Source organism: Oncorhynchus nerka, linkage group LG22 (genome assembly GCF_034236695.1).
Source record: "Oncorhynchus nerka isolate Pitt River linkage group LG22, Oner_Uvic_2.0, whole genome shotgun sequence".
Lineage (NCBI taxonomy): Eukaryota > Metazoa > Chordata > Actinopteri > Salmoniformes > Salmonidae > Oncorhynchus > Oncorhynchus nerka.
Genome location: NC_088417.1, coordinates 28,682,389 through 28,707,724, shown reverse-complemented (window position 1 = coordinate 28,707,724; position 25,336 = coordinate 28,682,389). Strand labels below are relative to the sequence as shown.

Below are 25,336 nucleotides of genomic sequence, written 5' to 3'. Positions count from 1 at the left end.
TCTGGCGCAAACCCAACACCTCTCATCACCCCGAAAACCCCATCCCCATAGTGAAGAATGGTGGTGGCAGCATCATGCTGTGGGGATGTTTTTCATCGGCAGGAACTGGGAAACTGGTCAGAATTGAAGGAATGATGGATGGTGCTAAATACAGGAAAATTCTTGAGGGAAACCTGTTTGTCTTCCAGAGATTTGAGACTGGGACAGAGGTTCACCTTCCAGCAGGACAATGACTCTAAGCATACTGCTAAAGCAACACTCAAGTGGTTTAAGGGGAAACATTTAAATGTCTTGAAATGGCCTAGTCAAAGCCCAGACCTTAATCCAATTCCAATCTGACACGTCTGTATCCTAATTGCCCGGTCATCATCATCTCTCCAAATTAATAGAGAAATACCCAGCGATCATCATCAATTAATGCGCACGTGTGCACGTCCGTGCTCCCATGCACGTGCAAAATCATTTTTTGGGGGAGTTTTGAAAAATGTTGTTTTCTTTGTCTGTCTGTCTGTCTGTCTGTCTGTCTGTCTGTCTGTCTGTCTGTCTGTCTGTCTGTCTGTCTGTCTGTCTGTCTGTCTGTCAGCCCTATAGAGCGGTCCCAGTTGGAGCACCATTCTATCCATAAGATGCTGAAGGTGTTCCCGTGTCTGACAGCCCACCTCTCCAGACATGAGTTACAGCAGATCAGCACCATCGCCATCATAGAGACCTGGGATAGGGCACAGATCAGTGAGTCCCACACACACACACACCATATTCTTCTTGCATTGTAAACTTAAACATGCTCTAGCATAGCATTGGCAATATATCATTTTGTCTTTGGAAAACTCCCTGCATTTTCCTGAATACTGCGTTGGCACATAAATGCATAAGAACACAGCCTTATTTAGAGCGTTTTCTCACACAAACACAGAGAAATACTCATACAGGTTTTTATAAGGCCTTGATTTTGTTCTCAGGTATTCATTCTAGTCCATTCCCATGGTCTTTAACAGGAGATGCTGTCTGTCAGAGTGTTCACAGTCAATGTTATAGCTACTGTTTGTCTTAAGAAGTACTAGAGGGCTGTGCATGCGGTGATGTTATTGATTGAGACAGCACTATTCCAGCGCTGTAGACCTCAATCATCCCAAATTCACCATCTATTATTCATGCTATTCAACAGTAATCTGAGTACATCACACGTGCTTCTAGGCTGTTCTATCTATCACATTTCACTGGCGGAGGCTGGTGGGGATAGACAAACAATAAACTCTCATCACGCATGCCTAAGCTGATACACACACACACGGTTATACATTATGCATCATGTGCATGCGCACACACGCATACAAACACCCTTCAGCCTCACCCCAAAACACACCCCTTCACCCCAAGAAGTACATCGCTCCCTTCACACCCCTGCCCACAGTGCATCTGACTGTGAACATACAGTACTGAAATGGAGTCTTTTTGCTTCCCTTCTGTGAGGCCTGACTGGTTTCACGAGCAGTTTTATCTGTGTCCGTTTCTTTTCATCATTCATCCCTCATCTGTGCGCGTACACCGTGTGTGCGTGCACCGATTTGGGCAGATTGAAACCCCTCTAGCTACTCACTGAGATAGAACATCTACAAGTGGTGGTGAGATATGCAGCAGAGCACCACAGGGAAATATAGAAGCTGCTTGTATATGAAACTCTGCGAGCTGGTTTGGCTTCTGAAATGACTGTCATCCATAGAGGCAGGCAGCACTATCAACGGAATGCTTAGACTCAATCCCCTCTCCTGTTATGTTTGATTTGGTGGTTGGATATTGCTTTTCTGTTACCTTTCCCAGGAGCTTGAGTCGGGAGGCTGATATTTTTGTAGATTTTGATGAGGGGAGAGAAGTACTCTATATTCTAGAGAGGGAAATGAATACTTTAAATAAATTGATCTCTGTTTATGTACACACTATGTACACACTATACACACTATATATATATATATATATATATATATATATATATATATATATATATATATAGTGTGTACATAAGCAGAGATCAATATATATATATATATATACAGTACCAGTCAAAAGTTTGGACACACCTACTCATTCCAGGGTTTTTCTTTATTTTTAAGCGCAAACAAGATGGGATGGTTTATCACTGCAGAATGCTTTGGTAGCCATGCTGGTTAAGAGTGGTTAAATGTGCCTTGAATTCTAAATATATTATCTTCTTATTGGTGTTCTTTAGTAGTGGATTCTTTGCAGCATTTTGACCACAAAGGCCTGATTCACACATCAACTGTCCTCTGAACAGTTGATGTAGAGATGTCTGTTACTTGAACTCTGTGAAGCAATTATTTGGACTGCAATTTCTGAGGCTGGTAACTCTAATGAACCTATCCTCTGCAGCAGAGGTAACTCTGGGTCTTCCTTTCCTGTGGCGGTCCTCATGAGAGACAGTTTCATCACAGCGCTTGATGGTTTTTGCGACTGCACTTGAAGAAACTTTCAAAGTTCTTGACATTTTCCGGATTGACTGACCTTCATGTCTTAAAGTAATGATGGACTGTTGTTTCTCTTGGCTGATTTGAGCTGTTCTTACCATAATATGGACCAGGTCTTTTACCAAATAGGGCTATCTTTTGTATACCACCCCTACTTTGTCAGAACACAACTGATTGACTCAAACGCATTAAGAAGGAAAGAAATTCCACCAATAAACGTTTAACAAGGCACACCGGTTAATTGAAATGCATTCCAGGTGACTACCTCATGAAGCTGGTTGAGAGAATGCCAAGAGTTTGCAAAGCTGTCACCAAGGCAAAGGGTGGCTACTGTGAAGAATCTCAAATATAAAATATGATGGCATGGTTTAATGTCTGAGACTTGTGATGTGATAAGCTATTTGAAACGTTCTGAAAAGATGAGACCGGTGCATTTGGGATAATTGTTTTGCTGTGAGAGAGTTTTTTCTGTCTACTATAGTGTACTGGTCTAAAGTAGTGCACTATATAGAGAATACGGTGCTATTTGGGATGCAGGCAGATTCTGTGATGTTCTTCTGTGATGGACAGAGGCATTTCTTTACTTTTTAAAGTTTGTATTTCATTTGAACACTTTAACATCCCTTTCCTCCTGCAGTATTTGGACACAATGGATTCTACCTCATCCTGAAAGGTTCAGTAGCTCCGTACACTCAAGAAAGATCCAAGGAGGCTGTTGATCCAAAGGGCTCAGTGGTAAGCAACCACACCATGGCACTGCCACAATGTTACTCCGGAGTGTTAAAGATGGTATCTGCTGTAGGGGGAAACGGCGACACTGGCCACCCAAACCACCATTGTTATTGTTTTTGTTGCCGAGCTGAGGAGCATCGTGCAGCATGGTAAAAGCGGAAAGAACCGTGTTCGTCGTTTGCAGTGACTTCTCTGTTGTAATCTCGCAATGGAATGTGGCTGTTTCACCATTAAGGATTCTTTAACCCTTGTGTAGTCTTAACATTCGGTATACTCCTTCCTTGTCCTAAGGGTAAAAAATTACCCACCTTCACTAAACCCCTAAAATAAAGCAGCTTAATTGAATTTTAAACCCCAAATCTATTTTGCATGAAGAAACAACCTGTCGTTCATCACAAACTTTGTGAATATCTGTGTTTTCCCTCTTCACGATGCAGAAAGACTGCATTTAATCAGTGGACACCACTCGTTTTATTACAACACCTGTCATAATGGTTTTATCACTTATTATTATTATTATTATTGCTAAAGGTACTACATAGGTGTAAACATATGTTTTTTTAGCAAGAGATAGCACTTATATAGCCAAAGAAAGTAGCAGAAATGTGAAGCAAGTAGTTTTGAATGCATTTTATTGAAGGGAAATATTAACGGTCTTGAACTTTTTTGGGTACATAGTGATATATTTTTATATACTGTACAATGAGGAATTCAACTACAAAATACTAGTCTCTTCCCATTTTTTTAACCATTGCCCCCACCCACAAGGTGTATAAACAACAACAATAAATAAGAATAAAATAAGATAATAGATACAAAACAAAAACGTGAAGAACACAAATCAATCAACTATAATTAGCACATGTAGGACAGTATGCAAGTGTGTGTGCATGGACTTTGCTGATGTATTTCTCACATGTGCAGCACATAGTATTTGTTTTACAGTCCTTCTTTGGGGGGCAGAATTGGAATCTCCTCCTCTTGCCTGCCCCAGCTGCAGCCTCAGGTGGATCAGGACAAGATTCAGCCCCCTAAACAGCTTTCACAAGCGCTGCAGAGGCTGCTGTGTGGGGGAGGCACTCCCTTCTTTGAATGTGTGGGGTTACAAGTGCCTTTTACAGCTGCTCCAGGAACACCCTCCTCTTGTTCTGCTTATCAGGCATCCAGGTAGGGTTGATCTTGTTCCATATCATGAAGGCATTGTATGAGGACACATCAATAATGTTATGGAAGATGACCAGGGGCCAAGCTGAGTTCAATCTCTCATTGTGTGTGTGTGTGTATCTTTGTGATTTTTATGGTGTGTAAGTTATTTTATAACTGCCAAAAATGACCCTAAGACAATCTTTGTGCCCTGGTGGTGTACAGCTTTCATGGAAATGTGAACAAAGGCGATGTTTCACTTTTTGTAATGTTGGGGTCACTCATCAAATGTCAAGTTGAAAAAATATAATTTAAGGTGTTTTTCTCTGCTATTAAACATAGTGGCGGGTCATTTTTTACTCTTAAGACAACACAAGGGTTAAGCTTTAAGGTCTTTTCACAGTTTTGGTTAGTTGATTGATTTGTTGGTTGATTGAGTGATTGATTGCGTGTTTCAGATAGGTGTGGGTGGCAGCTTTGGATCGTTTGAATCTCGTGCAGGTACTGAGGCAGGCATCACCATCCAGTGTACATTAACACAGGAACCCTGCGAGATCCTGAAAATCTCCCACTCAGGCTACGCCAAGCTGAAGAAGGTGAAGGAGCTACATTTACTATCCAAAATGAATATGCTTACGTACCTGATTTATATGCATACCAGCATATGCGACTGTATTAATCAACCACAAATACAAGTTACTTATACTTCCACATGTTTCAATGTCTTTAGACATGCCCTCAATGTTTTCAACTTTATTTTTACACTAAGACATGTGTCCTTGCCCACTGTCTTGAATCTGTATTGTGCTGTGTGTCTCTTGTTGTAGGAGATCTTGGCCCAGAACTATGCTCTGAAGGAATCTCTGATCCAGGGTTGTCACTTCTACCTGCAGTGGCCCAAGCTCTCCATCGATAGGCTTGCCAACCTCATCCAGATGAAGAACTTACCAGCCAAACACGGTACAGTTCAGTAATAACCTCCCCTGAGTCAGCCAATTACTGTAAACCCGTTTCTGTCACCCAATCATGGTACAGTAATACCCTCAGTGAGCCAATCACGCTAATACTCGCCTCACAGTCAGCCGATCATGGTAATACTGTACTACTACCTTATTCGAATCATGGTAGTACATGGTAATTCCGTAGTGCAATGGGAGTTAGGCTGTGTGTTCCTGTAATGAATCATATTTGTTCTCTTTTCCACACATTCATCTCTGTATGAGTTCAATTAAATCCCTTTTTTGTTTGTTTTTATCTGGGAAAATATGATACATCATGTATGAAATAAGTCTTTGTAATGTGTGGCAGTTTTTTTTATTACATCTTTATTTTGTCAGTAATTAGGTACAGACACCGTATGCTTCATTGAAAACAAGACAGACTTAGATCTAGACGCAGATGGTTGCATATGAAACCGAGGTTACTGTAGTATACCACTAGATCTTAACAACTTCAATACATCATCAAAGCGACATGAACGGGCTTATGCATTAACTTCCCCGCCCTAGTTTGTGCCGTCTGCCAAGCAAACAAACACAAGCAAGGCGACAGTAAACATGTCGTCCCCCACGAATGATTTCGTCAAAAATGGGCCAGTGGCGTCTGAGATATCGTGTACCAACAGTTGATTCCTGTAGCGCCCTCTTGGGCCAGTCAATGTCATTTTGTCAATGTCGGATCACTATGGCAAACGCATCATTCACCAATTTCATCACTCTGAGTCAAACAGATCAAGAGATATAAACAATTGCCCGTTATAGCGCCACCGGGTGGTCAATATTAATATTCTTGCACATGTTGAGAGATGATAGTGTTTGCAACATGTGTGCCACATTTTGTTACAATACGAATATCCTTGACTAATTTCTATTTATTAATGTGCTAGAGCACGCCTGCTTGAATATGTATTCGTCAATGTCGGCGAAATTGTTTAGCGTAGTAGTCTGGAAAAAATTGCATTGAGAGACCTTTGTCCATAGATGTCACATATGAAGTTTCGTACAGATTGGTCATTCGGGGCCAGAAAAGTAGCGTTTTGCCAAACATTTTAAATGGAAGAAAATCAATCATGGTGGACCTTATGGGTCCTTGAGGGAAATGTGTTCTTTGTGAGAACAGGGACCTATGTACCACATTTCATGACTAGGTCAAATGGGGTGAGGGGCGTGACCTTTTAAAGTTTGCGTTTTCAATCTCCTGTTATAGCTCCACCATCTGGCCAATCAGTAAATGCCAGATCTCCATGACAAGACGCATCATTCACCCAAGTTTAGTCAAAATGTTGTCTGAGATATTGCGTGACTAACGGACAGAGACAGATGCACAGTCCCCCAACAAATTAGATCCATCCTCTACTTCTTCCTCTCTCTCTCTCTCTGTCTCTCTCTCTTCCTTCTCTCGAGCCTCTACCTATCCCTATTCCATCTTTAGATGTAGTCGAGGCGACAGGAGAGCATATGGTGAACGTTGAATGGAGACGTTACGCAGTGAGGCTAAAGGCACCGTACAAAATGTTTTATATCAAACACTTAACTCAGAACCTTGTCTTTTCCACTACTTTTAGCGCATGTCATCATCACTGATCCCCTCCCTCTTCTCTCACCTTCTTGTCTTTTAAGGAGAGAGCGAGCCAGGGCCTTCCTATAGCTCCCTCCAACAGGAGACCATACTCTCTCCATCCCCATTTTCCTCTTCATCCCCTTCATCCGAATGCAATGATACATTACCTATATCAGAGGGAAAGTGAAAGACTGAAGAAATGGTGGGTGTGCATACGTGCATCCGCTAGTGATTGGATATGTTGGTTGGGGGGTAAGGGTAGGGTATAGGATAGTATCATACTGTCAAACGATAGGATCTCATCGCAGGCTGGAATAAGTCGAGCGAGTGGTGTGTGCTGTGTGTGCCGTTTGTTGATTGCTATAGGGACGATCTCTAGCTCTATTTGCCCAGTGGGGAAGCTGAAGCTAGCCAGCCGGCTGTATCTGGGTTTATGTATCCTGGATAGATGAACGGTCTGCCTAGAGGGCAGGACTCCTGTCCTGAGGTTTGTACAGATGAATGACTTGTTTACATGCTGCTGCCTATCATCAGAGGCCTAGTCTGCCTCCCAAATGGCACCTTATTACCTATTTAGTGAACTACTACCCATAGGGCTTTGGTCAAAGGTAGTGCACTATATAGGGAATAGGGTGTCATTTGTAATTCAACCCTATAACAATATCCCCATTTGTCTCTCTGTACTTTGGCCTGTGACATGGCGAGGATACCATAACCATCTGGCTTACCTGCCTGCCATGTTAACCTATACGGACGCCTAAGCCTGTCTCTCAATCCCCAACAGGCTACTTGATCACCTTGATTGGCTCCATGTTGATGCTTCAGTGGCTTTGAGAGGGATAGTGTTTCATGTAAAGGTTTGTGAGAGCAGAATGAAGACTGTTATCTGCTGATGCCACCATAGAGACATTCAACTACTGTCGGAACAGACAATAACTCTGGAGCTTAGGCCGGGCCATGACATTTGGGGCCACCTCAATTACTATAGGTGAGATGTACAAGTCAGTGGAGAAAGGCAGTGTTACAGAAGGCTATGACCTCACCACTGCAGGGTGACTCTTCATCTCAGAGGGGTGTGTGTCTAACTCTGGTGTTAACACTTCATGTCACCACTGTCCTACAGTAGCTGCTTCAAGTTTCCACATACGGATCCTTTGTCTATATGAGATGACCTCAGTCACAGTGAATGTGTTGGACAGGCTGGCTGGCCGGCTGACTGATTGGCCGACTGGCTGGCTGGTTGCTTTAACAGCGCCAACAGCTCTCCAGGCTGGCTCTGGTCCATCCAGTACCCTTTTTACATTACTATGCGTTTCACATTGTCCTTTCCAACATGGTTCAAGCAACTAAGGAACTGTAGTTGCGTAACCTGGCTTGGCTCGGTAGTGTAAAAAGGGTACATTCGTTTCCCTTCTGGCTCCAACACAACAGAAACAGCAGTCTGGCTGGAGACCAAGGCGTTTTCCCACGCAAGGCTTTTTCAGAACGTCCAATAGACAAGGCTGTCTGTATGGGAATACTGTGTCCCCATCCCAGACGGTCATGCTTGTCCAAGAGCTCTCCTCTGGAATGTAGTCCTCTAACACACGCGGGCGCGTACAAACACACACACACACTCACACACACACACTGCACATAGTCTGGCAGACTGTTTTACATTGATTGTTCACGGGGATCAAACATCCAGCCGGTATCTTAATCCAAGCAAGAGATGGATTACATTACGCTTTGTGTGTTAAGTTCCTGATGGATATTTTCATAGTGGTGCATGGCATGAATGAAACACATGTTTTCGGGTTATTGTAAAGAGTTGAGTGATTCACCATGCCTTAGTCTTACAGACTCGCATACATCTTCAGCGAGGTATCCTGTTACACTTAATTGAATATGACCGCTCTGCCTTATGACGTACGTCGAATGCCTCCGAGGCCGACAGGTAGAGTAGTGGTTGATCACAAGCAGATAAGTATGCTTTTCCCCTTCCTGGAATCTGGTGAAGCCAAGACAATTTCAACATATACTGGTAATAGAAAATAAAACGGTTCATTTAGAAAATGTCCCTTTCCTTCGGTTGTAGGCATTTCCTCTTCTTAATAATTCTCAGCTGTCATCTTTGTGCCCTTCTCACCCCTTCTTCAACCACCTCACCCTCCTCCCCTTCTCCAAACTGTGGCAAGGCTCTACTATCCATCATTGGCTGATTATTGTTTCAGAGAGCTCATTACTGTAGACGAGGGCCTCAAACAGACTAATAACTGACTATTAGGGCCCTATTAGAGTGGCTAATTCAACCCCTATTTGGATTTCCTCCCTCCGTCCCTATATACAGTGAATGAGGTCTACCACAGTGTTTGGACAAAACTCCCTTCCGAATCTTTCTCTGTCTGGCGCATGAATGCACATGCACACACAGAGGAGAGGAGAGAGGGTTTGGCTGTCTCCCATCACACCAGTAAAAACACTGGCATTAACTACCCATTAGTTCTGTGACAATCAAAAGTCTGTCAGGCAGCAACTTAAACGTTAAGGGGAGAGGACGGGGAGGCTAGAGACGATATGGCTTGTCAGTCAAGAGGTACTATCAGCTCCAGGAAAGATAATGGACTGCACGCTTGATGTTTTCATTTCACGGTAGATGCTGTATGCTTGGAGATATAGTAAGCACAACCAATGCACTCTGATGTATGGGGAAATCATACCAAAGACAACCTCACACTAACCCTGCCATCTAGCAGTTTATCCTAAATACCCTGCACATTGCCCATTTTTCATTTTCTATGTGAAAAAGGATAACAATACAGACATGGCCACTAAATTAACCTGATCGCCAGGGGAAAACAGCCCTCTCACTTAATATGTGACGGCAGTTTGAGTGAACCTTGGCCCCAGCCTGTTCTGGAGGGAACATTGACTATGACTGTGTTAGAAATTACACCCTGTTCCCTATAAAGTGTACTATTTTTGACCAGAGCCCTATGTGTCCTGGTCAAAAGTAGTGCACTAGGGTATAGTGTGATATTTGGAACGCAGTCTTTGACAGAGAGTTGGAACAGACAGACACAGTCCAGGGGATCCTACTGGGTAATTTCCCAGGTGAGGCCCTGTTAACGGTTTGATTATTCTGGGGCCTGAGTGAGTGAGAAAGGTCAAAGGGGATCTTGAGGTTCTGAGGTCTTAAATAAAAGCTGCCAAGCGTTTCATTGGAATAGGCCGGGATGAAATTAGGCCCGAGAATGACACACACACACACACCATGGCTCCCCCAGTGATGTCTACCACTGTATGTGAGGCTGGGCCCTCCCGTACTGTCAGCACACATAACAAATGGGCCCCGTTTGTCCAACTTTCCCCTACATAGAGATAGCGTTTAAAAACACCTGTCAGCACTAATATACCGTGTTTCTCCTAGCCGTTAAAGGCTAGAGGGCCGTGAATCAATATAATGCTCACCTCCCAATGCACACAAACCAACGATTTGTCACATGACAAAATAATCCTCCAGCCCAGACTTTGGGGCCTCTTGCTAAAACAAGATGACTTCTTCTGTTATTTACAGTGTAGCCTACTTTTTTTTCACAATACTTTTGGTATATTTTGTCGGTTGTGATGCATTAGTCAAAGAAGCCGTGGATTGGGTGTTGCTGTGGGGGTTAGTAGGATGTCAAATCAAATCAAATGTATTTGTCACATACACATGGTTAGCAGATGTTAATGCGAGAGTAGCGAAATGCTTGTGCTTCTAGTTCCGACAATGCAGTGATAACCAACAAGTAATCTAACTAACAATTCCAAAACTACTGTCTTATACACAGTGTAAGGGGATAAAGAATATGTACATAAGGATATATGAATGAGTGATGGTACAGAGCAGCATACAGTAGATGGTATCGAGTACAGTATATACATATGAGATGAGTATGTAGACAAAGTAAACAAAGTGGCATAGTTAAAGTGGCTAGTGATACATGTATTACATAAGGATGCAGTCGATGATGTAGAGTACAGTATATACGTATGCATATGAGATGAATAATGTAGGGTAAGTAACATTATATAAGGTAGCATTGTTTAAAGTGGCTAGTGATATATTTACATAGTTTCCCATCAATTCCCATTATTAAAGTGGCTGGAGTTGGGTCAGTGTCAATGACAGTGTGTGTGTTTGTGTGTGCGTGCGCAGTAACCCAAGAGTGTTCGAGGCGATGAATAGACACATGGAGTACAGCTTCAAGTAAGGTTAAGAGGGAGGTGTGTGTCTCTTTGTTAACTACAGCTGGTGAGCAATCTCTAATGCTAAGGAAGTCTCAAGGTTTTACTCGCCTGAGTTAGAATACCTCATGATAAGCTGCAGACCTTACGTAGATGTCTGTTTACTTGAGGGAGCTAAGGCCGCACTCAACGAGCTGAAAAGGGCCATAAACAAACAAATAAAATGCCCATCCAGAGGTGGCGCTCCTTGTGGCCGGTGAAACCAGAGACGACACAACTCTAGATCACCTCTACTTCACACACAGAGACACATACACAACTATAGATCACCTCTACTCCACACACAGAGACACATACACGACTCTAGACCACCTCTACTCCACACACAGAGACACATACACGACTCTAGATCACCTCTACTCCACACACAGAGACACATACACAACTCTAAATCACCTCTACTCCACACACAGAGACTCATACACAACTCTAGATCACCTCTACTCCACACACAGAGACACATACACAACTCTAGATCACCTCTATTCCACACACAGAGACACATAGACAACTCTAGATCACCTCTACTCCACACACAGAGACACATACACAACTCTAGATCACCTCTACTCCACACACAGAGACACATACACAACTCTAGATCACCTCTACTCCACACACAGAAACTCATACAAAAATCTAGATCACCTTTACTCCACACAGAGAGACACATACAAAGCTCTAGATTACCTCTACTCCACACACAAAAACACATACAAAGCTCTCCCTCACTCTCTGTTTGGCAAATCTGATCCTCTATCCTCCTGATTCCTGCTTACAAGCAAAAACTTAAACAGGAAGTACCAGTGACACCCTAATTACGGAAGTGGTCTGATGAAGCGGAAGCTAAGCTACAGAACCGTTTCGCTAGCACAGACTGGAAACATGTCCAGGATTCATCCGATAACGTTGAAGAGTTTAACCACATTAGTCACCGGCCTCATTAATAAGTGCATCGTCCCCACAGTTACCGTATGTACATATCCTAACCAGAATCCATGGATTACAGGCAACATCCTCACTGAGCTAAAAGCTAGAGCTTCCGCTTTCAAGGAGCAGGTCACTAATCCGGACACTTACATTTGAAGTCGGAAGTTTACATACACCTCAGCCAAATACATTTAAACTCAGTTTTTCACAACTCCTGACATTTAATCCTATTACAAATGCCCTGTCTTAGGTCAGTTAGGATCACCACCTTATTTTAAGAATGTGAAATGTAGAGAGAATTATTTATTTCAGCTTTTTATTTATTTCATCACATTCCCAGTGGGTCAGAAGTTTACATACACTCAATTAGTATTTGGTAGCATTGCCTTTAAATTGTTTAACTTGGGTCAAATATTTCAGGTAGCCTCCCACAAGCTTCCCAATATAAGTTGGGTGAATTTTGGCCCATTCCTCCTGACAGATCTGGTGTAACTGAGTCAGGTTTGTAGGCCTCCTTGCTTGCACGAGCTTTTTCAGTTCTGCCCACAAATGTTCTATAGGATTGAGGTCAGGGCTTTGTGATGGCCACTCCAATACCTTGACTTTGTTGTCCTTAAGCCATTTTGCCACAACTTTGGAAGTATGCTTGGGGTCATTGTACATTTGGAAGACCCATTTGTGTCCAAGCTTTAACTTCCTGACTGATGTCTTGAGATGTTGCTTCAATACATCCACATAATTTCCCTCCCTCATGGTGCCATCTATTTTGTGAAGTGCACCAGTCCCTCCTGCAGCAAAGCAACCCCACAACATGATGCTGCCACCCCCCGTGCTTCACGGTTGGGACAGTGTTCTTCTGCTTGCAAGCCTCCCCCTTTTTCCTCCATACATAACAATGGCCATTATGGCCAAACATTTCTATTTTTGTTTCATCAGACCAGAGGTAATTTCTCCAAAAAGTACGATATTTGTCTTCATGTGCAGTTGCAAACCGTAGTCTGGATTTTTTATGGTGGTTTTGGAGCAGTGGCTTCTTCCTTGCTGAGCGGCCTTTCAGGTTATGTCGATAGAGGACTCTTTTCACTGTGGATATAGATACTTTAGTACCTGTTTTCTCCAGTATCTTCACAAGGTCTTTTGCTGTTGTTCTGGGATTGATTTGCACTTCTCGCACCAAAGTACGTTCAGCTCTAGGAGACAGAACGCCTCTCCTTCCTGAGCGGCTGTGTGGTCCCATGGTGTTTATACTTGCAGACTATTGTTTGTACAGATGAACGTGGTACGTTTAGGCGTTTGGAAATTGCTCTCAAGAATGAACCACACTTGTGTAAGTATACCATTTTTTCTGAGGTCTTGGCTGATTTCTCTTGATTTTCCCATGATGTCAAGCAAAGAGGCACTGAGTTTGAAGGTAGGCCTTTAAATACATCCACAGGTACACCTCCAATTGGCTCAAATTATATCAATTAGCCACTCAGAAGCTTCTGTAGCCATGACATAATTTTCTGGAATTTTCCAAGCTGTTTAAAGGCACAGTCAACTTAGTGTAAACTTCTGACCCACTGTTATTGTGATACAGTGAATTATAAGTTAAATAATCGGTCTGAAAATAATTGATGGTAAAATTACTTGTGTCGTGCACAAAGTAGATGTCCTAACTGACTTGCCAAAACTATAGTTTGTGGAGTGGTTAATAACGAGTTTTAATGACTCCAACCTAAGTGTATGTAAACTTCTGACTTCAACTGTATAAGAAATCCCGCTACGAACACCGACAAGCCATCAAACAGTCAATACAGAACTAAGATCGAATCCTACTAAATTGGTTCTGACACTCGTTGGATGTGGCAGGCTTGCAAACTATCATTGATTACAAAGAGAAACCCAGTTGCTTCCCAGTGGCACGAGCCTGACAGACGGGCTAAATGCCTTCTATTCTTGCTTTGAGGCAAGCAACACTGAACCATGCATGAGAGCACTAGCTGTTCCAGACGACTGTGAGATCTCCGTAGCCAATGTGGGTAAGACCTTTAAACAGGTTAACATTTACAAGGCCGCAAGGCAAGGCAGGTTACCAGGACCAGCTGGCAAGTGTCTTCAATGACATTTTCAACCTCTGCCTGATTGTCTGCAATACCTACATGTTTCTAGCAGACCGCAACAGTCCTTGTGCCCAAGAATGCCAAGGTAACCTGTCTACATTTTTTATTTAACCATTATTTTAGGAGGTAAGTTGACTGAGAACACATTCTCCTTTACAGCAGCAACCTGGGGAATAGTTACAAAGGAGAGGAGGGGGATGAATATCGCCCCGTAGCACTGCTTTGAAAGGCTGGTCATGGCTTACATCAACACCATCATCCCAGACACCCTGGACCCACCCAAATTCGCATACCGCCCCAACAGATCCACAGATGATGCAATCTCTCTTGCACTCCACACTACCCATTCACACCTGGACAAAAGGAACACCTTTTTGAGAAAGCTGTTCATTGACTACAGCTCAGCGTTCAACATCATAGTGTCTTCCAAGCTCATCACTAAGCTCTGGACCCCGGGACTAAACACCTCCCTCTGCAACTGGATCCTGAATTTACTGACGGGCCTCCCCCAGGTAATGAGGGTAAGCAACAACACATCTGCCACACTTACCCTCAACACAGGGGCCCCTCAGGGATGCGTGCTTAGACCCCTCCTGTACTTCCTGTTCACCCAAGACTGCATGGCCACAAACGACTCCAGCAGCATCATTAAGTTTGCTAACGACACAACGGTGGTTGGCCTGATCACCGACGATGATGAGACCGCCTCCCTATAGGTGGTCAGTGACCTGGTGCCAGGACAACAACCTCTCCCTCAACATCAGCAAGACAAAGGAGCTGATCGTGGACTACAGGAAATGAAAGGCAGAGCACGCCCCCATCCACATCAACAGGGCTGTAGTTGAGAGGGTTGAGAGCTTCAAATTCCTTGGTGTCCACATCACTAAGGAATTATCACGGTTCACACACACTAACACAGTCGTGAAAAGGTACAACAATACCTCTTCTCCCTCAGGAGGCTGGGAGAGCATCTTGACTGTGTTAGTGTGCACCATTGAGAGAATCTTGACTGGCTGCATTACTTCTTGGTATGGCAACTGCTTGGCATCTGACTGCACGGCACCACAGAGGGTAGTGAGTACAGCCCAGTATCTAACTGGGGCCGAGCTCCCTGCAATCCAGGACCTCTATACCAGGCGGTGTCAGAAGAAGGCCCTAAAAGACTGCTCTCTCTGCTACTAATTGCAGTGCGGTAGCAGAGAGAACAGTCTATGATGGTTGGCTGGAGTCTGATTTATTTTTAGGGCCTTCGTCTGATGCACCAAGTCTGGAACCAACAGGACTCTGGACAGCTTATACTCCCAAACCGTAATGATGCTAATTAGTTTGTCTGGGTAGCTAGTTGGTTAACTATTTAACTATCTGCATTGACCCTTTTTGCACCAACTCTTTTGACTCCTCACATACGCTGCTGCTATTGTTTATTATCTATCCTGTTGCCTAGTCACTTTATCCCTACCTATATGTGTTTATCTACCTTAATTACCTTATACCACTGCACATCAACTCGGTACATACCCCGTGCATATAGCCAAGTTATCATCACTCAGTGTGTATTTATTCCCCATGTTATAATTCTTCAATTTTTCTCTCTGCATTGTTGGGAAGGGCCGTAAGTAAAATTCCACTGTTAGTCTACACCTGTTTTGAAAGCATGTGATGAATAACATTTTGATTTGAGTACAGAACATACTTACAAGGTCGATGTTCCACACACCGACCCACACTTCTCACGTACTGTATGCTGGTTGATAACCTCATCCATCCTATGATAAAGGAGCCCACACTCTGACCCGAAGAAGCAGAAGAACATTACTTGACCTGAAATGAGTAGGCATGCAGGTAGAGAACTTATTTCCCTATTTCCTCCTCATTTTCCTTCTCTCTTCTTTCTGTAGTACTGGCGAAGGAAGGTAAGGTGTGTCCCTTTGTGGCCTACATCCGAGAGGGGGAGTGTAACATCCTCCAGGACATTAACTCGCTGATGAGGACCCCACAGGAGAAGGTGTCGGTCTGCGTGCGTACACACACACACACACTGTAACAGTAGGCCTTCCTCCAGGCTGCTGCATGTTCCCTGTTTGATTAAAAACCACTTCATCTAAATCAAGGAGTGAAAGAGCAGGACTTGATTTGAATATTAATTACATGGTTAAGACTGATTATCATAATTGTGTTACATTTTATACCGGGAAATGGGAATATCAATTCCAGGAACATGTCATTTGTGATAATGATTGGGCCTTGGCTATTTTTCCTTCATTGGTTGTTGGTTTCCAGGGCAGCAGGATAAAGTTTGTTGTCGTGGGGAAGCTCGGACCAATGGAATCGTTCGGTGAGGTGAGCATCCTGCTTGATCAGCCCTCCCCCTGCAGCATCGTCACGGCGACAGAGGTGCAAGTAGGGATCATCCAACCAGATGCTCTGAAAGGTTAGTCACATGCTCTTATATCATATCTGGTAGCCTATACAATCTCTTAAACTGTTGGATGTTTGAAAGGAAATAAAAACTGAGTTCATTACTGTGCGTTAATTTGATTTATGTTCATATTTTGCTTAGGACTTGATTCAGTGACATCGGCACTGATGTTACAAACAGCACAGCCGACTTACGGGAAGTTGAGTCAGGTACTGCAGTCAATTTGTCCAACATATTAACCTTACATTATTCACCCTTTCCCTTTACCCTGATGTTATGGAACAAGTGGAAAAGCACTGGTTCGAATAGTGAATAATATTCTGTTGCATTCACCTAGAATACTGTTGACCGCTTGGTTCTGTATGACTTGTCCCTGTCTTATTCCAGGAAGAGATTAACAAGGAATACATCAGACAAGAGCGGCACAAGGAGTGGGACCACATAAAGGTGTAGTGTATACGTCAGTAAAGCATATTGTTACTGTCTTTCCTTTTCTCACTAATGAGCCTTTAAATTCTACTAAGCCTTTTCACATTACAGAGCTGTACAACACTGGCCTGATTATGCATCCGCCATAGTTTCTGGACCTGTGCAGTGAAGGACAATGTGAATAGAAAATAACAAGCCAGCACAGTACGGGTCGGCTCAGTAGTGTGAAAAGGGTCTCTCTCTGTTTTAGGCTCTTATGGAATACCCAGCACAGTACGTTATAATCCCTGTGCCTTGTCCAAACCCAGAACACAAACACAACGTTTCTTCTGAGAATCAGCAGCCATGCAGCCAGCCCTAACTAATTCCCAGGCCTGAGTGCCAATGTCTGCCTTTGTTCTCAACCAACTGTGTGTGTGTGTGTGTGTGTGTGTGTATTTGCGCATGTTCGCTTGTGTATGCGGGTATGCGTGCCAGTTTCCCATAGATGATTACACCACTGTGTAGCTCTGCTCTGTTATTGCCATGGCAAAATCCTTACTTGGAAGGAAATTCATTATGGACGCTGGCTAACTGGTCCAGTGCAGTCCTCTCTGAGGTACCTTTCTACAGCTACAGCTTGTGTATCTCCCACGTAATAAAGACAGACGGACAGGCCGGCCAACCTCCCTTTCTCTGGCTGCTTGTTTCACAGGAATATAACCTTTCAGACCCTTCCCATGTAGCTCTGGGTTGTAGGCCAATAGAAAGGGTCTCTTTGTGCATTTTGTCAGGAACACTATACAGTTTGTCTGTCAGGAGGCTAAAGTGATCATCAGCCCCAGCTGTCTGCCTCTGTCATGGTTTGGTTTGGTTTAGTGTGTGGTCTGGATCTGGGTCTCACTGCCAAGCTTTCTCGGCTGAACAGACAGGAGGCGTTGGAGTTCGGGAGTCCCGGCCTGTTGGGGTGTGGTGGGAACCGACATGCAGTGTCCCACGGCCAATGAGAGAGGAGGATCTTGACCGATGAAAGCCTCACAAAGCAAACCGTTACCGTAACAATCAATTGTCATGAACAGTGTTCTGATAGTGACATAGAGCTCAGTGGGGGCAGGTTGTTGGGTGTTGTCATCCTAGCTAACACATAGAGACTAAAACAGACAGCTGTAGCTAGTTGTTTCAAACAGCATGTTGTTGTACAGTATATGGTCAGCTGTTCTGCACTGGTATGAATCGGCCCGTTGTTCTACAGGGAGGCCTCTGTAGCACCACTGTAGCTTCTCTCTTATATGCAGCCTTTTCCTGATCCCAGATCTGCTTCTGCTGTATTTCCAAGATCATGGGAGTTATCTATACAATCCATCAGGTTAATGCAGCCTCTCTCTGCATGGAGCCAGATACGTCTCCTTCTCATGTTAAGTGCCTTTTGAACTGTGGTTCATGCCATTTAACATTTAAAAGACATTTAAAGCTCCAGTGTCAGTGCTTGCTTGTATGTCATGCTTGTTTATCGCAATTACACAGTCTGACAAATGGACACTGATGAACCTAAACAGAAACAAAGGATATGTGTCTATTGAAACCTTTCGTTCTTGCTACAGCTGATGGCATTTTCCATCTGCCATCGCTAAATGGTGTTAGATCATTTACGATCTGTAGCAGGAGCACAGAGCTGGAAAAACGACTGTTTACATGTCTAGTCTCTCTTTGATGGAGACGGGCAGTTATTATGCCTGTTTGATTGCTAATCTTACTGTTGAGCTGACGAATGACAACAGTCACAGCGTTTGTTTGCTGTCAGGCTTTATTTTTCAGCTCCAGAATAAGGACAGATTTGTTTGTTTATGCTCTCACATGGAGAACCCAGAGTGGCTATGATTGATAGGACTGCGAGTGTTCACGTTTCTGACGCAACAGCCCTTTTTTAGCCAAACATCGGAACTCCTTTTTGCCTTTTAAATAGATTTAGGAGTTAAGAGTTTCCAAAGTATTGGGACAAGGGTGAATCACCTATAAATGATGTGTTATTCCTATGTTATGCTCAGTAATCTAGGCTGAGTGTGTGTAATTTTGGGCGGTGGAGTTTTACGTCAGACGGTAGGTTCTAAATATGGGTTGGAGAAGAGGTTCTGTGTCTTCCTGGTTTTTTTAGTCTCTGGTCACTGTTACGACAGACATCTCCATGAATGTGGGTGTGGTGGGGAAAAAAACCGCAAACAGACAGACAGTGACTATTATTCCTTACTTGTGTAACCTTGTCTGAGACCTAATGACTTGAATTAGCTCCCCGAGTCACAAACAGACAGCGTTTGAAACGCTGTACTCCTACGTAACAAAGATAGTGAACAATGCTCACTTGATGAGTAACCTTGCTTGAGACCTGAAGACTTCTATTAGTCCCCGGAGCTAATGCCCAGTTTTTGGCTCAGATCGCTAAACAGTCTTGTGGTACACTACCATGTTTGCAAGTGTCATGCCCTTGAGAATATGGACGGATCACTCAAAAAATAAATGACTTAGAAATTTCACCAGACAACGACAAAATGTTCATCAGCTTTTCCTTTCAGAATGTGCCCGATTTACATTTTCTTATTAAAGGTTTTGAGTCCCTCAAAATATCACTCAATCCACACAAAAGAAAAAATCCTAACAAATACATGATTGTCTAATAGGAAAATAATAATGAGCAAAGCCTTTTGTTCAAGAAATTCTTTACATTCACCAAAATAACAAGTCCTAACCGTTATGTGATTGTTTCATACTGAGGAACTGCATGAATTAATTTCTCAGACAGAACCATCTGAATTGAACCAATCAATATCTGACCAGACTGAATACAGAGCACCAGTTTGCAAGAGAGTGTTTGGGCAAGATAAAATTCTACATAGGAATATTAAAATGGTCCTGATGTTACATCTTAGCCACACTGATATGAAGGATGATGCTGATTGTGTTGTATGCTTCACTTATAACCAGTGCTATATAGTGGGAGAGCGTGTGTGTGTGTGTGTGGCGTGTGTCGAGCAAGAGAAAACGCGTCGGAAAGACAAAATTCATCCACAGACCGAATGCATTCACTTTAATCATTGCAAACTTTAAACATGATTGCCCTTTGAAAATGTGTGTTCATAAACAAATGGATATTGATCTGTGATTTGTGTGCTCACACACATCTGTTTAGACTGCAGCCCAAATAAAAGCTTCACAGAGTTCAAGTAACAGCCACATCTCAGCATCAACTGTTCAGAGGAGACTGCGTGAATCAGGCCTTCAAGGTCGAATTGCTGCAAAGAAACCACAACGAAAGGACGAGATGAAGAGACCTGCTTGGGCCAAGAAACACGAGCAATGGACATTAGTCCGGTGGAAATCTGTCCTGTGGTCTGAGTCCAAATTCAAGATTTTTGGTTCCAACCTCTGTGTCTTTGTGAGACGCAGGGTAGGTGAACGGATGATCTCCAATGAAGCATGGAGGAGGAGGTGTGTGTGTGTGGGGGGGGAGATTTATTTAAAATTCAATGCACACTTAACCAGCATGGCTATCACAGCATTTTGCAGCGATACGCCATCCCATCTGGTTTGCGCTTAGTGGGACTATCATTTGTTTTTCAACAGGACAATGACCCAACACACCTCCAGGCTGTGTAAGGGCTATTTGACCAAGAAGGAGAGTGATGGAGTGCTGCATCAGATGACCTGGCCACCACAATCACCCGACCTCAACCCAACTGAAATGGTTTGGGATGAGTTGAATCACAGAGTGAAGGAAAAGCAGCCAACAAGTGCTCAGCATATGTGGGAACTCCTTCAAGACTGTTGGAAAAGCATTCCAGGTGAAGCTGGTTGAGAGCATGCAAAGCTGTCATCAAGGCAAAGTGTGGCTCCTTTGAAGAATCTCTGATATAAAATATATGGTGATTTGTTTAACACTTGTTTTGGTTACTACATGATTCCATATGTGTTATTTCATAGTTTTGATGTCCTCACTATTATTCTACAAGGTAGAAAATAGTAAAAAATAAAGAAAAACTCTTGAATGAATCGGTGTGTCCAAACTTTTGACTGGTACTGTATAATTGGTTATCTGTTTCCTATAATCAGACCCAGGTAGTGTGGGGTGCCAAAGACCAATGTAATAACGCTCCATTGATTGGTGCTTCTGATCTTTAGCACTGGGCATACAGTGTGATATACTGGCAGGGGCATCATGCACCTAATAAATCTGAGGAGGCACAAAGTATGTGAGGATGGTTGAAGGGTGGTCCGTAGTGGCGCTAGGCTCCCCATCCGGAAGTTGGAGAATTTAGCATTTTTCAAACACGTGAAATAGTCTTTTCCTGCTATCTACAGCCATATTCATTATGCTTAATTCTTTGTAAAAAATAAAATAAATAAAAAAGTTTTTCTGTCGATTTTTCTGCATATTAAAGCATACCTCTTGAGCTCTCTCCTTCTGACTGGTGGTTATTTTCTTAAAGAATCAAAATATGCTTCTCTGCTAAAAATCTGGGTTAAAGGTTCAAAGGAATTTGAGTGTTATTTGTACATTTAGTTATTGATTGTCTACAACCTTGCCAGCAGGCATGTCAGCTAAGATAGACAAGCTAGCTACTCTAACTAGATTGATTGCCTGAAATGGCTTCTTGGTAGCTATTTATAAGGTTGGGAAATTGGGAAACCATCTGGGCTAGCTAATGCCAACTTCCTAAAATTGCTAAAGTCGCTAGTAGTATTACAAAAGGAAAACAAATGTGTAATTACAATTTCTAATATTATAATATCGTTTTTTTACTGGACAATTCTGAGGGAGCACGTACCCCTGTGCCCCTTATGGGCATGCCGCCTCTGTACTGCAATGCAGTGTGACATCCTGTAATGCTCACCATAAGTGTGTATTTTAATGTCATGTTTTGTCTCTTATTTCCTCCACAGAAGAGAGTGTTGTCTGATGCCCTGCTCTACAACGGGATCCAGCAGGGGGACGGGAAGTGGACCTTCACTAGGGGAGGTGGAAGAAGATCTGTGGACAAGAGCAACCCCCATCCAATAAACACAGCACACACACAAACACCCCAGCGTATACTGCCTGCTTTGACTCCAGATGTTACAACAACAACGCAAGAAAACACAGGAACTGACATTGCCAAACCCTAATTTGCTGTTTAAAAGTATAACTCCAGTCCCATGCTCCAATCCAACTTCTGACACCACACCCTCCAATATCCCGCCACATACACTTTCGTTCTCTGCCTGTATCTTTGGACTCAACGTACAGTGGCCACTCCAGATGTACACTAATATAGCGTCAAAGAAAATAAACTGTTATTCTCCCCAGCTTTCACTCTCACTCAAAGCCTTTGCAATAAGAGGCAGTTATTGTCAATCAGCTAGCAGCTTTCACTGCAGTGCTTCCTATATCCCTGCCAGGGCCAGAGGAACTCTTGAGGACAGTGACACATCATGTTGTCTTTCACCCACTTAGTATAACGTAACCAGACATGTCCTACGTGGGCAAATACAGAGCCTGACCCAGCCCAAAACAACCCACCATAAGCATACACCCCCAACACATTGGATCTTATACTTGTGTGAAACCGTGTTGGGCAAGACAGGCAACAAGTCCGCAATGACATATAGAGCCCAACAAAACATCTTGTTGCGCAGATACTGTGAATACTGTAGAGAACGGAAAACAATTCTTTATGAAAGAGACAATGCTGAACCGTATCATAGAGAAACTGAAATGACACTTGACCGTATAATTAGTTTTATGTCTAAATATTTGGGTCGAGACACAGACTTTTTAGATTGCTGGGATCTGTATGGAAACAGAAACACAGACCTTAAAATACACGGTGTTTGTTTAGATTTGACAGACCGCAACTGACCTTGACCGAGACTGTTTGTTCCACATTCCCTAAGGAAAATACCTCTTTATTGCTTCTTTGTATATATTTTTGTTTTCTCCTCAGATGACAGTTCTGTACTGAAATGACCTACTGAAATTGTCCCTCAGTCTGGAGAATGATTTGAGATGAGAATGGGCTTGAAACGAGCTGTGGTAAATGGTATGGTTTTATTGTAGCAAATATTGTAGCATCTCCTCGTCTGCATAAGCCTAATTTGATTAAATGTTTTTGTGCGTGTGTGTTATGGAAATTTTACTTGCATAGAGATACATTTAGCAATTTGTGCTCTATTCATTGGTTAATCTTCACCTTTTATCCCCGCCAAAAGTGTTCCTTCATGTTAGCAGAGATTTCAGAAACTCAAACAAATAGCTAATTCCCAAGATGAGTGAAGCTCTTAACCCTTAACATTGACACAAGTAAGATTAATTATGCTTTCACGTGGTTTTGTCCACACACGCACGGTCATTTCACACAGTCCAAGAGCTGCTTTCAATACAATGTTTGGCAGGTTAGGTTGGTGAGGTGAGATGTTTTCCCTCAAGGTGCAGGGGGAAATGACAAAGCTGTTTCCTTTGTTTGGACAAGGCCCCGTGAGAACGTAGTCCAAGGCTAGAGGAGAGGTGTTGCATGTATCTCCAAGGCGAGAGGAGAGGTGTCACCTAGGTGTGGTGTGACACAGTCACGGTAGGGGGTGTTACTAGGAAACGAGGTGATGAAGCCTGAAATATCCCATTCACTTCCCATGACCTCACAACAGGACATGCTATCCCACACAACACTTTACTGGACTCCAGGACATTTCACCACAAGTGTATATAAAAAATGGTAATAGCCACACATTGTGGAGTTTTCATTAAGCCTCCTCTTATCTGTAAAATAACAGAATACTGGTCAGATAATTGATTGCTCAGATCAGATGATTATTCCAAAAATGACTGGTGCATATCTTGTTCAATTACACTCTGCATTTATTTACCTGTCTTTGGGAATTTAATTCTCCTGGCATTTATTTCCCCTGGGATTTCATACAACATGTTATAATAAACACAGTGCAGGCTATATGGAACATGGGATAGACCTAAATGGCACCCTATTCCTTATATAGTGCACTACTTTTAAATAGAACCCTTATGGCCCTGTTCAAACGTATTGTACTAGGGAATAGGGTGCCATTTGGGAGACACCCACTGTCTTGGGCCTGTCAAGGTGATCCATCATAGCTGCTGCTGACCTGTTAATTTCTTGTTTATTAAGCAGTAGAGAGGCTGGAGCTCTTCCCAAGGATATACACATCACACATACTGTATGGGAGTTGTCTGCCTGGACGTGTCAGTGGATCTGCACCTATTGACATCAACCATTGTTTCTCTACTCTGAGAAAGGAAACCGTAATAGATAAACACAGCCAATTATCTTGGCACAGAGTTTTGTCTTCTTCATAATGAACTCTAACCCCTGAAGTTGGGGGCATAATCTATCATGGCTCTCTCTGCTGTGTGTCCCCGAGTAGGAAAAAGCACTCAAGTTGTTCTATAGCAAAACGAAACAAATAGCAACTGATTTGTCCCCCCCCATAAAATGCAGGGGGCTTATTTGTGCTCTTTGGCTGGGAATTCGAAATCCATGTTTCCTGGTTGTTAGATGGCAAATTGTTTGTCTAGCTATCGGATCTTCAAGTATTTTGATAATTTTCCATTCCTGTTTTATATAAAGTAGTGTCAAGACTTGTCATGGTTCCAGATATACCCTAAGTGCATGGGAGAATGTCAGATATTGTTTAGTTGAAGGCAAATCTTCCGTACTGTATGTGGACATTAATTCTCTTCCACCCACACACACACACTTTCATAACACAAGGTTACACTAAGCGAACTGGGTCATGACTCATGTTCAGGCCTGATGTCTGCTATGTAGTGTTGTGTTGTCTGTGTCTCTGTAACCTACATCTCACATCTCAATGGGATCTCTCTTCCATATCTCGTGGTTTCCATTTAGCTCTACTATGTCTCTGTCTGTTGTCAATGCAGTGTCACAGAGGACCAACCCCAGGGGAAATAAGGATGCCCTTCTCATTGTTTCCTACATCGGCAGACAGAGGCTGCGTCCCAAGTTGCACCCTATTTCCTATACGGTGCACTACTTTTGACCAGGGTCCATGGGATAGTGCATAGGGAATATGTTGCCATTTGGGACACAGGCTGAGAGGTAGCTAGTTAAACCATATGGGACATGCTCCACATCCCCTCAGAAGCAGGCACCTCAAATTCATTTCCTATCATAGATTAGATTGGTATCGGTGATGTTATTGTCTTCTGACAGGTGGCGTCACTCCAACACGACGCAAAGTCAATGCGCTATCTGGTGTAAGACAATGTTGTGATG

The 25,336-nt window shown here is 43.1% G+C and overlaps 1 protein-coding gene across 2 annotated transcripts in view; it reads left to right on the top strand.

Moving 5' to 3' along the window:
• cnbd1 (cyclic nucleotide binding domain containing 1) overlaps window positions 1-23,188 on the top strand; it is a 52,677-nt gene extending 29,489 nt beyond the window's left edge. The window contains exons 5-13 of one of the 2 annotated variants that reach the window (XM_029626656.2): window positions 584-729; window positions 3,118-3,215; window positions 4,814-4,951; window positions 5,183-5,315; window positions 16,114-16,220; window positions 16,496-16,646; window positions 16,776-16,843; window positions 17,022-17,081; window positions 21,975-23,188. In XM_029626656.2, the coding sequence (XP_029482516.2) occupies window positions 584-729; window positions 3,118-3,215; window positions 4,814-4,951; window positions 5,183-5,315; window positions 16,114-16,220; window positions 16,496-16,646; window positions 16,776-16,843; window positions 17,022-17,081; window positions 21,975-22,196 (1,123 nt within the window). In that variant the 3' untranslated portion in view covers window positions 22,197-23,188. Of the gene's footprint in view, window positions 1-583; window positions 730-3,117; window positions 3,216-4,813; window positions 4,952-5,182; window positions 5,316-16,113; window positions 16,233-16,495; window positions 16,647-16,775; window positions 16,844-17,021; window positions 17,082-21,974 lie in introns of both variants that reach the window. The other variant, XM_029626655.2, reaches the window with a different exon arrangement.
• Window positions 23,189-25,336: the final 2,148 nt, after the last annotated feature.